This window comes from Tenebrio molitor, chromosome 2, assembly GCF_963966145.1.
Source record: "Tenebrio molitor chromosome 2, icTenMoli1.1, whole genome shotgun sequence".
Taxonomy (NCBI): domain Eukaryota; kingdom Metazoa; phylum Arthropoda; class Insecta; order Coleoptera; family Tenebrionidae; genus Tenebrio; species Tenebrio molitor.
The window spans coordinates 10,745,274-10,761,779 of NC_091047.1; the positions used below are offsets into that span (position 1 = coordinate 10,745,274).

At 33.6% G+C, this 16,506-nt stretch overlaps 1 protein-coding gene across 1 annotated transcript in view; it reads right to left on the minus strand.

Annotated features, from left to right (window-relative positions):
• The window catches only part of SP2353 (EGF like, fibronectin type III and laminin G domains protein pikachurin), a 123,074-nt gene extending 106,880 nt beyond the window's left edge, over nt 1-16,194 (minus strand). Inside the window, exon 1 of the mRNA XM_069038392.1 lies at nt 15,741-16,194. Coding sequence (XP_068894493.1) covers nt 15,741-15,852 — 112 coding nt within the window. The 5' untranslated portion in view covers nt 15,853-16,194. The remainder of the gene's footprint in view (nt 1-15,740) is intronic.
• Between the last annotated feature and the right edge of the window lie 312 nt (nt 16,195-16,506).

Consider the following 16,506-nt stretch of genomic DNA (forward strand, 5'->3'; position numbering starts at 1 on the left):
ACTGGGGTGATTACAAATCAGTAATTTGCAATGCTTAAATTAATTGTTATGATGATTTTTTAAATATTTATTTTAATTAATCGTAAGCATTAAAATTGCTATTGCTTCACCGATGCATAAAATATTTTATAGTGCAATTTATAAAATATTAATTAACAGACATAGCAAAATCGATAAAAGCTTTCACGTGATTTCAATTTATATTGGGCGTACACTAATAAAATATTTGATGAGGTACGCCATTTAATATTCAGTAGTTTCCCTATACAAAGCTTGTGTGCCCTCAGAATTAGTACATGGAAAAATACCAGAAGTCACGCTCTGGAACTGTAATTATAAACACATTTCCATACAGGGTAGTTCACGAGTGATAATGAGCCCGGCGGAAATGAAATGCAACCCACAATACATTTTCAAAAAAAGGCTAGATAATTCAAAATTAAACTTCTGACACAGATAAATTTTTGACTTGTAAAACTACTTCATCTTTATGTTATAAAAAATTTCACACATGAGTAATTAATTAATTTCTATAACAGTAACAATTTGTGGAATAAATATATAAATTTTGTGGTTTCCAAACAAATTAGCAAATTACAATTTAATTATTTTAAAAAAGTTAGTTGGGAAAATTATTATTATTCTGGTAACATATTTGAGATTGAACTGCAAACTAATTTTAAGTTGATTTATATTTCAAAACGTTAGGGGGAGTTTACATAAGTATAAACTTTTAAGTGAATTATTAAATTAGGTGTATGATTTGTTTAGTGTATTTACGTAAATAATATTTTCTCGTAAAATAAAAATAGACTGTAAAATGGAGTCACTAAATTTCATGCTGTCGCAGTCGTTAATATACATTTTTCTTGACTTATGACTTTAAATTTTAATGTTTTAATTTTTCAAACTTTGTTTTAGAACATCCATCATTCGCTGTCTGCAAAATTGACAGTCAAGTGGTACTAGGATTCTCGATCAATCATTTGAATAATTGAAAAATATAAAGTTTCTTGGCAACATCATCAATTTATAATAAAAAATTAATATTTTCTCATTTTGAAAGAACACGATTTCCACAAATAAATTAAGCGGTGTTAATTACAGGCTAAATTCTTATTAAGAATTGACAGGCTTAGTTTTACATTTTTCGTTTGAAAACTTGTGAAAATTGAAAGAGCTGGGAATTAATATAAAATACACCAAAATTTAAAATTTTTCGTTTATAAGAATAAATGAAGGTGTGATAAAAATGAGGCCGTTGGACCTCAAAGTGTTAACAATATTGTTACTCACGGAGTTTCCATAAGTGAACTAGGCGTACTATTTGAGAATAAGTTTTACCAACAAAAACTTAACTCGAAGCTAGAGGACGTTTCAAGTAAGTTGATGGGCTTTACTGCCGGAAATCACAAAGAATTTTACAGCACAGTACCTCTAAAGCCAATGTATTATGTATTAGAAGTAAACTGAAATGCGCTCGTTATAGATAATGAAGACGCTTCCTTGTATGCATTAAATAGCAATGGAAAAACTCAATGAAAATTATTTACGTAATAATAGCTTTTGCTTGTTATAATAAAGAAAAAAATCATCAGAAAATGATTCATATAAATTGGACAGCAAGTTGTGCCACTTCCGGCAAAAGTTTTGGACATTAAATGCCATTATAGTCATAAATTGTTAAGTTATATCAAGAATAGGTGTAAAGTTACAATCAGTGTAAACTTGGCGAAAATTTTCAAGTGTTGTAAAACCACCCCTTATTTGAAAACCAAAATACTCGAACAACTTGTTAGAAATAACACGAAAGTTGATTTGTTCAATGTTTGGGCTCGAAAACTTTCCGAAGGGAAATGTAATGAGCCACGAAGTCCTGATTAATGTCCAATTTTCCAAAAGAAGTTCTCCAGTCTTACGAAACGAGGAGAGGTATTTAATTATTTAGCACAAAAACGCCACGTTCAATAGCTTCCGTCCTCATTTCTCGATTTACCCATCTATTTTCAGTAAATAAAATTGAATTAATCTTGGAATTAACTCGGCAGAAGAGTGATTGCAGCCTCTACCAATTATTGTTATTACCTGTATTGACGGTGGGGTAATTGTTCCGACCCGGGGTTGTTCTGCATCCAGTAATTTACGGTCAATAGTGGTGATCATTGTGTGTTTAGCTCAGTTGTACATTCGAGGGTAATTTATTAGTTAGGGTGCGATATGTGCAGGTAATGGCACATTGCCATGGACTATTGATCCGGCAATTGTTCCTTAAACTTAGAGCACCGAAGTTACAAGCGCTAAAAGGCGACAAAGTTCAAAAAATAAAACTATCTGCAGTTGGAGTAAAAGGATTCTTCAATACAGTCACGTCACAGCACGAAAGTGAAGGATTTCGACGTAAAAAGCAAGTCCGAAAAAGCAGAAATCTGTACCATCTGGTGCGTTATTATTAGACACGCTTTGAAACTTTTTTCCTATTTATTTGACAAAACAGACATTTTGGTTAAAATTCAATAAAGCGGAACGAATAGCTTCCAATTTTTCACCATGAGGAAGCGCGCACAACCCCAATACTTGTATTCCACGCTATTCATGTTGTTCCTGACATTCCTCGTTTCTCACGGCACCCCTTTGAACAAACACGAGAAGAAAGCCATCTCCAACAGCAAAACACAAAACTCCCAAATATCCGGAGCTAATCAGCATTCACCGCCCAACGCCCTTTCGACCTCATCTGGCGTCGCGGGGGTGGTGTGGGAGCAATGTAAGAATCGATTTTATTACTATGGGTTTTTCTCACCCGCCGTTACTGAGGCTGTTATTTTTGCATCATCCTCTTCATTATTACGTCGATGCAAGATTTATCGGTCCGACCTAAAATTGGCGCAAACCGTTGTATATGTTAGGAAAGCGATCTGAAATCAACAAAAATAATGACCGAAGAGGGTGCCAGCGGGTTGAAACAAAAGCGGGTAGTTAACAGCGTTGGTTGTTTTTCGAAATTAAACTTTTATTGCGCTGTTGTGTAAACGCTCGACCTGTCAGTAATTACACGACAATCTCTCCATCAAACTCGCACAAAACAACCCTCATTCTCCATAACTAAACCGAATAAGCGTGTTAAAAGCAGGCGAATGAACTAGATAACTGATTTACCAACACGTTACACCGGCCCAGTAATCATTAACTTTAACAGCTCGCCAACCGAAGAGCTGCAAATAAAAGTTAGCTCGCGGTCTCGCTGGCGAAATCTGCAAAAGCGCCGGATATTGATTATTCAAATAGTAACAATCACGATTATGTACATGGGTGGATTCGGTCATGTTTACAACAATTCCAATTAATTAAATTTGCAACGCATTCGTTGCGAATGTAATCAGTAAAGCGAATAGACTCTCCAAAAGCGCTACAATATGCTCGACACAAACAATCCGGTGCGAGCAGATTTTTGCATTTTGTAGAAATTATTATTCCCTTTGTGCGAAGGGGATGATTAATAATGGAGCAAACTGCTTGATTTGAAGCAAGAATAACAAGAGTATTGGGAACATGTTATTTTTCTGTACAGAATAAGAAATTATAAAGAAATGGGTCGTGGTGTTGTTTGGATAATAAATGTTTCGGTTTTGAAAAGGATTCTCGTAACGTAATATGTGCAACACCTCGTTCTGCATTAAATCAAAAATAAATTTGCATCGTTTCTAACACATTTTGATAATTACAAATGGTGGATGCGCCGGGTCGGTCTAGCTTTCTGAATTCCAGATTTTAATCAATTACTCCCGACAGATCTCTGTAAATGTATAAATTCTATATCTCTCTGATAGAATTATAATGTTTATGCACTTATACTGTCGTCATTTATCATCTCGGCATTTCCCTCTTTTATCTTTTTGTAGCTTCCGGTACAAATATGATAGATTTTATTACTTGACGTTATTAAGATGTAATAGCATGTTAATAAATAATAAATCCTTGAGCCTTAATTTATGGATCCATTGCAGATAAATCACAAGGTATAATTTCAAATGCAATAAAACTTTAGAAAAGTCCAACCCAAAAAAACACAAAACTTTTAGATTTATTGATATATGATGATTTTAAAACTTTATTTCCTTAACAATTTTCTAACAGAAATTTCGAAGCAATGCTGCGAGTTAAGTGTCAACCTTCACTAGGTTTGTTGCAGTAAAAATGGTGGATGTGCCGGGTTAGTTTACATTAAATAAATTCATTTTTTATTAGGCTGTGGCCACACTTAAATGAATACTTCAATAACTAAAATAAAATACAAATAATCTTTATACAAAACGTAAGGAAAATCGTGTCGGCATCGCAAGGAGCTGCTAATGCAGTTTGTTTGTTGTTGCTTTAGAGAAAGTTGAATTAGTTTATTTGACCATCATAAAAAGAAACATTTGTTCCAAGAGTTTGTCGCTGCTGTTCTACTGAGAAATAAGTTTCAGATAGTTTTTTATGTTGCCAAAGAAATGTCCAGTTTTGAAGACGAAAAGAGAACTGCATTTCTAACAACTACACAGGTAGTCAAAGGATCCTAATATTTCAAACCAAAACAGCTACATTTTTAAAATTCACTTATAAAGGGAAAACACCCTTTTACTTAAATTTGGTGGCGAAGTTGCCGTTGAAGAGTCGATTGTGAATGTCTTAGTTCGTCTTAAAAATACTGATTTTTCTAATTGCATATTAAAAACACAAAAAGTGAGGTTAGATTTAAACAGCTGATCAGAGTTATAATCCGGGGTGCGTTCAGAATCGATTCTTCAACGCCAACTTAGACGTCAAATTAAAAAAAAACATCCGTTATATAAAAAGTGTGGAAACAAGAATTACTATATAATTACATAAGAAAGTCTGTTGCTTACGTGCGTCATGGATGGACAGAGTAATTTTTGAAAATAAAAATTCAATTAAAGTTGGGTAAGAATCTCATTCTAAAAGAGGAAACTTACATGTATGACGGCAAATCCAAATGACATTCTTGGAAAAAAGTTACTATTTCAGACTCCTGACAGGAACAATTTTTCAGCACAGAACTATTTTTAGTATGTAAATAGTGCGAAAAAATTATGTCGACGAGGGACGAAATTAAAAAAAATATTAAAAAGAACTTGGTTTCTTTTATGATTGTATCATCAATAGCAATGAATCATGAATAAACGGTGCGATCAACAATTACTTAGATAAGGGGCAGCTATGACTTTGACAGTGTCGGATTTTCGGTATCATTGCTAACTCAGCTAATAAACGTCAAACAACTGTCACTATGAATCAACGGAAAAATAGTTTTTACTTTAAAACATAAAAGATTCATCATTGATTCGTAATGATGTTTTTAATAATGGATAGGTACTGAACATACAGCGCTGTTGCCTGTTTGGCCGAGATTCGGCAAAAATTTCTAAATTTAAATTTAAACAGGTATATGCAACCAGAAATACTTTCATCGATTCCAGGGCATTCCGGACACCTCCACGCCTTCTTTGATCTAAATAATTGTTGATCGCGCGATAGAATGTTGAAGAAAATTGGAGTTTTCTAAATTAACTGTTAAAGAAATTCATAAGACCTATTGATTAAGAAATAAATAAATTAGTATTAAATAAGTCTTCGTTATTAGTCAGTACTTACAGTTTTTTAAACTTTTAATCATATTCAAATTCATTTTATTAAATTTATTTAAATCGAGATTTAAACTATTTATTGACCACCCGTTATTGTGTGTTCCACGAAGGCCACGTGGGAATAACAGAAGCACCAATGATTTGTAATTTGATCAATTATTGGATTTCTGACATTGTAACTGTCAGTAACGTAATGAGACTAATAAGCATCATTTCCTGTGACTGATACCATTACATTATATCTCAAATTGAGAATGCCTCGACCTCGTAGTCCTGACAAATAACCCAGAACAAAATACTATTTATTGTTACATTTCACAACTAGCCTCAGACATTACTGTACAATTTTTAATCAACTTTAACCTAAATAAAAATGAGAGGCGAGTTTTCACTAATAGGACGAAGCTTTAAAAAATTCATCTGAGCCCCAAACATTTATTTGATCTTAACTTCCAAACTTAAATTAACTTTCACAAATTTTGTAAACTGGGAATTATGTTTTTGTGCTGGTTATGTGTTATAAAATCAATTCCAGCAAAACGGCTCTTTCGATAAAATTGTAGTTGAACAATGGGCTTTGTCTTATTATTGCCTTAATTATTTATGAAATATTGAGGAGAGAAATGAATTGAGAGCGAATTAAATTTTGATTAATTGCCTTCATTTTATTTTCGGCACATCTTAATAAGAGCTTTTTCTTTATTAAGGACTGTAGACATTCTGCACCTGCCGAACTCTTACTTGATGTCATTAATAATACCCAACTTTCAGTGAACATTTCTGCAATCTAATATTTATTTCTCTCACGTATAATTTCAAAATAAATAAACAGTGAAACTTTGGCATATTAACAGTTATAATTTGCATTGCACTGAAAAGTTTAAGAACATTAAACTTAGCGATGATTTACGTAAAGGAAGACCAATTTCTACAGTCGTTAAAGAGAGCTGTTCAAAGAAACATTGAAGATAAGTTTATGAGAAGAATCTATGGCATTGGAATAACCAATTATAAAGAAGGAACGTCTAAAATTAGTTTTGCACCATTATAAAAATGTCGAAACCTGGATTTAAGCATTTAAATTTTTATCTAAGCGACAATCTATATCTGTAAGGAAAAAGATAGTTTCTTTTTCATAATCTGAATCCTTGCAACTGTTGCCTTAGGAAATGAGTGCACAGTGAATACAGAGTAATCGTAATACGTCCCATATTCATCTCACATTTTGCCTAAGGAATTTCAGTGCAACGTATGTACAATTTAAAAGTCAATGATTCCAAAACTTTAACACAAATTAATTTCGGTATATTCACTGGCATGTTCTTACCACACAATAACTGCAAAATTTGCATAAAGGTCGGATTAAATAAAGCGTACGGCAAATAGACACAATTTAAATGTTACTGCCTTAATATGCATTCAGTTATACAACATACTCTTACAAACTTGTAGCAAAACCACTTACCCGACCAGCAAAGATTAAAGAACACTTAGAGTCACTTTATGAGCACAAGTACTATAAAATACTTCACGGAACTTGTTTTATACGTAAACTATTTTCTTCCCATTAAACTGCTTTCAATGCGACGAACTGTGACGAAAAGGAAAACCACTCTCTCACTGTTACAAACTAAACCCAAAAGAAACAACAGAAAACCCTACTGAAAACAGTGTAATTTTATCAATTTCACACCTACAAGTCCTAACTTTCTTCGCTTTTAATCTTTAACAAATCGATATTTTTAAACGCATCTTAAAAATGTATAAATGTAGGGATGGGATGCCTCTTAAATATTTTATTCAAACTTGATGTTGAAGTTGCTTTTGACAGATCTGTATATAAAAATTTCACCTAAGGTGCACTTAATGCATTGTATCTTGAAATTTTACATTTTTTAATATAATTTTAACACTCTTTATTGCTATGTCTTCACAGTGTTGTAAACAATGTATTAATCAAGTTTGATTGTCCATTATAGTTGAATTTTAATATACCATGTCGAAACTATTTTACGCCAAAATTGCAAACCAGCAAACTTTAGTAATGAAACTAATTATGTCAATAATGTTAATTTGATTCAAATGGTAATTAAAATTTCGGTTGTAGTTGATTTGCAAGCTTTGCAGATATACTAATGGTGCATGATTGTAAGACGTTACTCTTATTTATTTTATACATTTTCTCCATTATGACATAATAATACTAAAATACACAAATATAATTCTAACGCTCGAATCCACATTACTGTCTACGAACCCTTATTTGCATAGGATGCCGCTACGACATGACCGACAATAATTTGCAGCGCCTACTCTGATTTGTTTTCTTTTTTATCATATTGTACACTGCTGTGCAGAAAAATCGCGTGTTCAGTCGGTTTAGATTGGTTTTGACTTTTTGCTTGTCAGTCTCAAACAATTGTTTTATTTTCCTAAGAACAGTGACAATCTCACTGACAGTTTATAACCTATTTACAAATATCTATAATATCAAAATCCACATTTACAAAGCACAAAATATTCGAAAACTTGATTGCTTGATTTTTCAAGTGTACCCAATTTTTCTGCACAGTATTGTACTATTCCGGACACGAAACCTTGGTCAATATTTTTTAGACATAAAAAAAAAAAGATGTATGTAAACCAATCATTAGTGTCATTAATAAAAGACAATTATTAAAAATCACATTGAAGTTTTTCTTGTGACATCAAAAAGCAGGGAAATGGAATTATCGAATCAAAAGTTAGGTTATATTCAATAAAGGCCAGTTCACACATATTTGTCAGTTAAATGTCAGTTGTGGCCAAGATTCAGTGTCCGGAATTGTATATCTACCGAGTGATCAAAAAGACCTGTTTGAGTTGGCAATACCATTAAGAGCATTTTGTTATTCGGCTGTTTGTAATACTGCAACTGGATACATCTTTCGACAGATATTTGACGTGAAATCAACAGCGACAGAATTGTAGGTTATGTATGTATAAAAATCAACGGTATAGTTTGTCCAGAGAAAGATTGGTTGACATAAAAAATCATTAAATTCTGCATAGAGAAAATAGTACCTAGCGCACGTAAAATTTGAAATATGTATACTAGTCCAGTCAATATAAACATAAAAAAGGGTCCGACCTTGCAAAAGGTCATGTAGTTCTGATTTTTTGATATGTTGTTTGGATCTCAGCCAAGAGTAAAACACCAAATTTGCAACTTCGAAAGACTTGTGCGCGTTGCGTGGTAGCCGAAGAACAGCAAAATTTTCGCACTATTTTCAGTTTTTGCTCAATATCTCTTAAGATATGAATCTAACAGAAAAAGTTGAAGTTATCTTTTTTAAACTAGATTAAATTCGCTACAGTTTGAGGTGCAAGCGAACTTTGTGCATGCAGCAGTTTCCGAGATAGAGCTTTTCAAAAATTGGGTATTTTTTCCAAGTAGTGAATTTTTTTTGTTTACGTCTCTTATTTTATTAAATATCGTCAAAAATACTCGCCCCATGAGAAAAGTCATGGCAGTGAACTTGAAGTGTATTTATTTAGCTTTAAATTGAGATCTGACGGGCAGCTGCAGGTCCAATGCTTCTCTAAAAAGTGGCATATAACCGAAAACCTCGAAAGATGGAATTTGAGAAAAATAAATGAAAACAAGTTTTCAGCGCATCAAACATCACGTATAGGGCCTAAACCGATCAAATAAGTTATTTTAACGTAATTTAGTATGTGTGGTTAACAACTTGAAGAGAGTCTGTGAAGTTGGTGGAGAAATACTGCCCTCAGTGCCAGACTTGTTCTGGTTCTGATTGTATGGAAAATCATCGAACAGCCCAAGTATGCTCGTTTGGAACGGGTTCATGGAGCAGGTGACAAGTGGTCTTGATTTTGATCGACCAAGAATTATTTTCCTCTCATTCATTGGCGCGCTTTAATTTGAGCTCCGGCGGGTACATGTTCTGGCATATACAAGTATGTTTATCATGAACCCCATTTTTACGGTCCACTGTGCTAGCTCACTGCTGGAGATTCCACGCACATGTGTCAATCCACCGTAGCTTTTCATAAACCACATCAGCAATCAAATCTGACCATAGGCCGGGCCAAAATTTATCGGATCGGCGGATTGTAAAATGTTGTTCTATGTTTATCTTAAACTCAGTTGGATCCATCCGCTGTCCTAGAGCCATCATATCTTGCAAATATAAGTGGGCCATCTTTGTGAAGAAATAGTGACTAACTGAATGAAAAGAAGGTAGCATTTTATCGATAGTATACAGGTGAAAGTTCTTAATCACCCTGACGCTCTGCCTGGATGAATAGTTTTACGGGAGTAGACGTGTGAAAATATTGGTCCCACAGCTTTGATTACCTTCCAAATTATGCAATGCAGTTTTGAATTTGGCTCTTAGGCTTTGGTAACCCCTATTTTCCTTTACAAACAAGATGCGAGACCTCTCACTCTCACGTAGCTTATTCTCAGTTTCGGCTCTTTCTTTCCCAGTCAAGTCTACCTCATCCAAAATAATGCCAGCCAATATCAGATTAGTCAAAATGTGTGCTCGTACAGCTCGTGAATAGGCATGACCATTCAGCATCTTATCCAGGCCTGTGATCTGTATAAATAGTCATAAATAGCGCCTTCAAACAACTCCTTGCCATTATTGCACCGATACAACCCATGAATGACATGAGGAGATGGAACTCTCCAAGCCTCACAACCACGCAGCTTAACTCAGAATGTTGGCCACCCTCAACAATATCTCTGGCCTTAAAGAACAGTGGTTGATCAAAAGTAACGAAGAAGGTTTTTTGAAAATGACCTTTACTTCTCTCACTGGCTTCAAAAGGTGATATGAACACTGTATCGTAATCAGTAGGTGGGGTGCGGATAAATGAGAGGAAAATAATTTTTGAGTCATAAAAATCAAGACCTGACCTGATTAATGAACCCGTTCCAAAGGAGCATACTTGGGGTAGTTGATGATTTTCCATACAATCAGAACAAGTCTGGCACTGAGGGCAGTATTTCTCCACCAACTTCACAGACTCTCTTCAAGTTGTTAACCACACATACTAAATTACGTTAAAATAACTTATTTGATCGGTTTAGGCCCTATACGTGATGTTTGATGCGCTGAAAACTTGTTTTCATTTATTTTTCCGAAATTCCATCTTTCGAGGTTTCCGGTTATATGCCACTTTTTAGAGAAGCATTGGACCTGCAGCTGCCCATCAAATCTCAGTTTAAAGCTAAATAAACACGCTTCAAGTTAATTGCCCTTGACTTTTCTCATGGGGCGAGAATTTTTGACGATATTTAAAAAAAAAAGAGAAATAAACAAAAAAAAATTCACTTCTTGGAAACTGCTGGACGGACAAAGTTTGCTTAAGCCTCAAACTGAAGTGAATTTAATCTAGTTTAAAAAAGATAACTTCAACTTTTTCTGTTAGACTCATATCTTAAGAGATATTGAGCAAAAACTGAAAATAGTGCGAAAATTTTGCTGTTCTTCGGCTACCACGCAGCGCGCACAAGTGTTTCGAAGTTGCAAATTTGGTTTTTTACTCTTGGCTGAGGTCCAAAGAACATATTAAAAAATCAGAACTACATGACCTTTTGCAAGGTCGAATGTTTATATTGACTGGACTAAACCCTTCAAGCAGCAACATTTTTGTCCTGAAATTATGCTCTAATTAATGTATTCTAATGCATTTTCTAATGTTGGGTTACAATCCTACATTTTAAAATCTCCCAATCTACCGCTGGACGAAGTATACAAAGAAACAACTTGAACTGTCAAGTGTCAGTGTGAAGCCGTCAACAACCGGAAGTTACACCAGTTACACAATTTAAAAGTAAAAATCAGTACTGTCATCTCAAACAGTCCTTTTTGATCACGCTGTACTTTGGAAATTGCAAATTAAACATTTTCCATTTTATAGTCTATTTTTATTCACTTAAAATTACATAGACACTAATAATAAGTAACAAAGAATTATATTTTTTATGACCTGTATTTACAACTTTCCTTTTACTTACATTTGCTACAATAATCTAAAAGCACACTTCACCCAGAACAATTTTTCGACTATTATGGCCTACTATTTGTAGTGTCAGCCTTGATTATGATTGCCTTGTTCTTCTTATTACACAAGAATGGAAGAAAAATTGTAAGATCTTCCAGCTACCCAATCCCGCCCAATCACAGAATATACAATTTGCTATAAATGAGTAAATTAAGTATTTTTCATTTGTTTTTTTTTCTATTTAGTGTAACAAAAATTGTTTACACATAAGATTAGTCATCTATTATTAAAATAACTCTGATTTCACGAGCTAAATGTCTTGTTGAACAAATTTTTTACTTAACGGCTGTTATTGAAAAAATAATACAACATCAATTCCGTCAACATACGTAAAAGTAGCTCGAGGCACCCCCACTGAACGTACACTGCACAAATAATCAGAGTTGTTTATCATTGTTTCTTTCGGGAGATTGTTCCGGGAATACAGATCAATCACGTAATTCATCATCGTTACGGTGTTACCAAATAACCATTCCTCACAATTAAAATGTATCCTCTTTGCTTCATTTTAACCGTATTTCTTTTCTTTAATAGCTCAAATATTTGACATTTTCCAAATCTATACACTACACCACATTATATCTTCAAAATAGAAAATTTCTTGTCTGAGTCAATTCGAACTTGAGATTTTCTTTATTAAATATGTGATATTTCTCTCACTAGACTGTACCAGAAGGAACATAAAATTTACACAACATAAAATTTACAAGACATCTATCATGTATAATAAATGTTTCTTAAAATCTCTGCTTTGATTCAAGACAGTTTCGCATGCATGTTCCCATATATTACGTATTACCCCAGCACTGCACGTTTTTAGTTAAAATACACTACTCTATTTTTAGTTTGAAGCTGTCGAGATAGAATTATCTATCTCCAGTTGATGCAAAATATAAAAAAGTCTATCCAGTTTTGCCGATTCAACTCAATATCCGCAACGAATACTAATGACAAAATAGTAAAAGTCAGCAGTTCAAACTTTGCGCCCCGAACTTTGAATAAAAATAACTACAACATGTTACCACAAAAAATTGAAATAACGAGTATCCTGTCAGCGATTTTTAATTTAAAATTCACGGATTTCAAAGTTTTGAAATATATTTTCAGTGTTATAACGACAAACTGATAATAGAGTTATTTCATGTCATGCTGTACGTATAAAATAAAATAGGTAACAAACGTGAAAGTGTGACAACACATGTGACGTTAATAGTAATTTACATTTCAAACATTTAAAAATCACATTATATTTTGAAAATCGCATCACCTTTTTTCCTGTGGCAACGGCCGTCGCTATTGTTTTTACATTGAATATTTTTTGACTTTTTCACTTTTCAATGTTAAATTTGATTTCTAAAAATAAAACAGTCCGGTAGCGACTCTTTCCGGCTCCGATACTGTTATAATATAACTCACCTACCGGACGCAAATTGTTAATGTAATCAAACATCTACCGAATAGTATGAAATAAAAATAATAAAACTTGAAAGGCCTAGTTCGTATTTTTATAAAAACAAATATATTGCTACTGAAAATATCTTAAAAAGTAATCTGAAATTGAAATTATTTACCATTTTCGTGAGTTTCCGCCTAATGCTCAAATTTACATTGTAAATCTGTTAAAATATGTACTCATTTTAAAACTTCAGACAAGTCCCTAAAATGTACACAAAAGGAAAGAATTTTATGCAAATTGGAGAAACTAACAAGTTAGAGAATACCAAATTAAAGAAGTTTTTCTCTTTACATTATATTTTTTACTTGGCTTGTGTTAATAAATAAAAAATGTGAAAAAAAGTCTCTCTTAAATTCGTACATCAAAAAGAATTCATTTAATATAATATTTATTTTTAGCTTCCAGCAATTCAGTACGTAAAAAACAAAATTCTCTTACTGTTGACAAATTGAATTCAGAGATCGTTCGTAACTTTTTCATTTATTTACAGTTATATGTTTAGTATTTAATAAAATGTGTACTTTCGATAATATTTCCATGAATCAACTATTTCCATCAACAGGTAAATTTATTTTTCAAGATATTAATGACATTCATACATAAGAATACATTAGTTCATTAGTTAATAAGTGAACGAATAAAAAATATATCATTTAAAATAAATATAAATTATTTTGTCTCTCGTGTAATTACTAAATTCAATATCATTCATATTGTTTCATTTTAAAAGAATTTAACAAAAATGGTTTCTGTTTTGGGCGGTAAAAATCTGAATACAACTAAAATACAAAAAACATTAATATACAACATTATTTGCTTAAATGGTAACAGAAATAGTAGATATAAGAATATTTTACTTTCATTTTAGTAACCCAAGAGAAAAAGTAATAATTAAAAAATGAAGCTGGTAATTTAATCAAGTTAATTAGAGCTCAATTAGTGTACGAGTACACTTTAGATAATTACGAACCAATTATATAAAAAAATGGAAGTAATGATTTTTTACTGGTGAAAATTATTTGCCACTGATTGTTGAACGTATTTAAATTTTTCTAGGATTTGTTATTTAGTTAGAAAAATGTCGACAAATATTAAATTTGTTTTCAATATTTTTAAGACAATATAATTCATGTATCACGTGATCATGAATGATCCAATGAAAACGCGTAAAGTCCTTAGTTGCATGGCTATCACAGCGATAACAAAAAACAAAAAAAATATTATCTTATTTACTTTCGTCGTTACGGTTTTTGATTGAAATAAATTTGTCAGTTTGACAAATAAATGAATAATTTTGTATTTCATTCATTATATTGCCTCATCGAATATAACACGTGGTATGATTAATCACGGATGATATTAAATTCGTGAAATTGAAGCAGGACATTTCACTCGTCCTTCGGACTCGTGAAATCTCCAGCTCAATTTCACTCATAATATCATCGATAATAAATCATACCACTAGTTATATTATAGCTGACAATAATTTTTCGAAAATAAGCCTTGCTTTTAAAATTAAAAAAAAAACGCTAATAATTAAAAGGTTATGAACTCCAGCCATTGCTAGAATCTAGATAGATATACGAGGTGTAGCTATGTGAAAAACGTGTGGAAGCGGTTTCTTCACTCACCAATTTATTAAACTTTTCTCTATAACATTTTGGAAATTTCGCAAAAGTTTTCCCAAGATTTTTCGGCTCCCCAATTTTTGCTAAACGAGTCGTTTTGTGTGATTAACCAGTCCCTATTTTTTTTTTTTTAATAACCATGTGAATCTCAATTTTATTAATTTTTTTTTTTCTATAACAATGTAACTTTTTTGACAAGGCTCCGTTTCTATCACAGCAGAAAATTTTCGTCCTTACCCATAAATGGGTAATGATGGCTAATTTGTTTCAAATTTTAAATCAATTTGTAACGCATTTTCGTAAAAAAGAAAAAACGTTTCATTTAGTAAGCTCTGTTACGTGTTCAAATTAACACGCGCATTTTAGATTCACTCTGTATATGTAAATCCTGATACTTGAAATTTAGAGAATTTATTTAAAAATTCACAATATTTTACACAAGCAACTGAATTGTTTATTAAATCTGTAATAATTTAACATCCTGCTTAAAAACGCCCTTGAATAATTTATGTCTCAGTGAAACATAAATCATGCACTGGATTTTTAAAAAAATTGAAAAGCAGATCGACATTTTAAAGAGTCCTGATTGGTGAAAAAGTGGTGTTTTTCTAAACTTCGTATAAATATTTGATGTATCGTTGAGGGTTTCTACAGTTCCATCGCCGAATATTGGATCCAATCCATGTCGAATCGCCGCAACGGTCAAAAATAGAGTCGGATTTGCTCTTCTTCAATTCTCTATATCTTTTATGTGTAATGTGGCAGTTCACCGCCCCGAAGAGCGCAACACAAATACAGCCACAAGCAGATAATTAGTAAAATAAGAATCTGAGCCGCAACACGAACATCGCTCGAAAAACTGTGTAAACACTCGAGCTTAAAGCGTCGGAGCGACAAAAGCTGTTTATAAAGCTCTCAATTCCCTGGCATTACCTTGGAAAGCGGCTTCGAACTGTACTTTGTTGGGGTCGTCGGCATCGTGTCCCCCGCAGTCGGAAAACTGGAGGGCTGCCAGCCCCAATAGGACGCCCCAAAACACCTCCATGGCTAGTGGTTGTTCATCGTGTCAGTCATCACACACATGCCACCCGGGAGGCCAGTAAACCACTTACAATCACATTACACAACATGTCACTAATTAACTAGTTATTATTCATGAACATTTAACATCAAACTGTTGCATGCCGTCGAATGTGCCGACCCGGCTCGGTCTTCGCCCCCGATATGTCCCTTTGATAATGGTAATTGACGTGGTGGCCTGAGTTGGTGTCCTCGACTGTTGCCTCTGTGTCGTTAAGGAATCATACCTGCGCGCACTACACGACCCTATAATTGACTATGGCGGGTGAAATACTATACGACGTTCAATACTCGTGGCGATGGGACGATCGAAGTGACGTCAGCGCGCGTCGCGGCGAGCTTTCAAAGCACCCGACACGGAGTCGAAGGTGGCGACGCCGGCGGAGAGCTTGCAGGATGCGGTCGCGACTCGAATCGACCGGAAGCGACATCTACGGGAGCTTTCACGGTGAAGCAGGATTGACCTGGCAGTCTGCTTTTCAGAACAGCAGTGGCAGCTGCAAACGGCAAACATGTGGGGCAACTGCCTCTACGGCGAACACCAAGGGGGCGCAAAACTGTAATAATAACTAGGGACTTTAATAACAACAGTTTGTTATAATGATCAATCTTTGTAAGT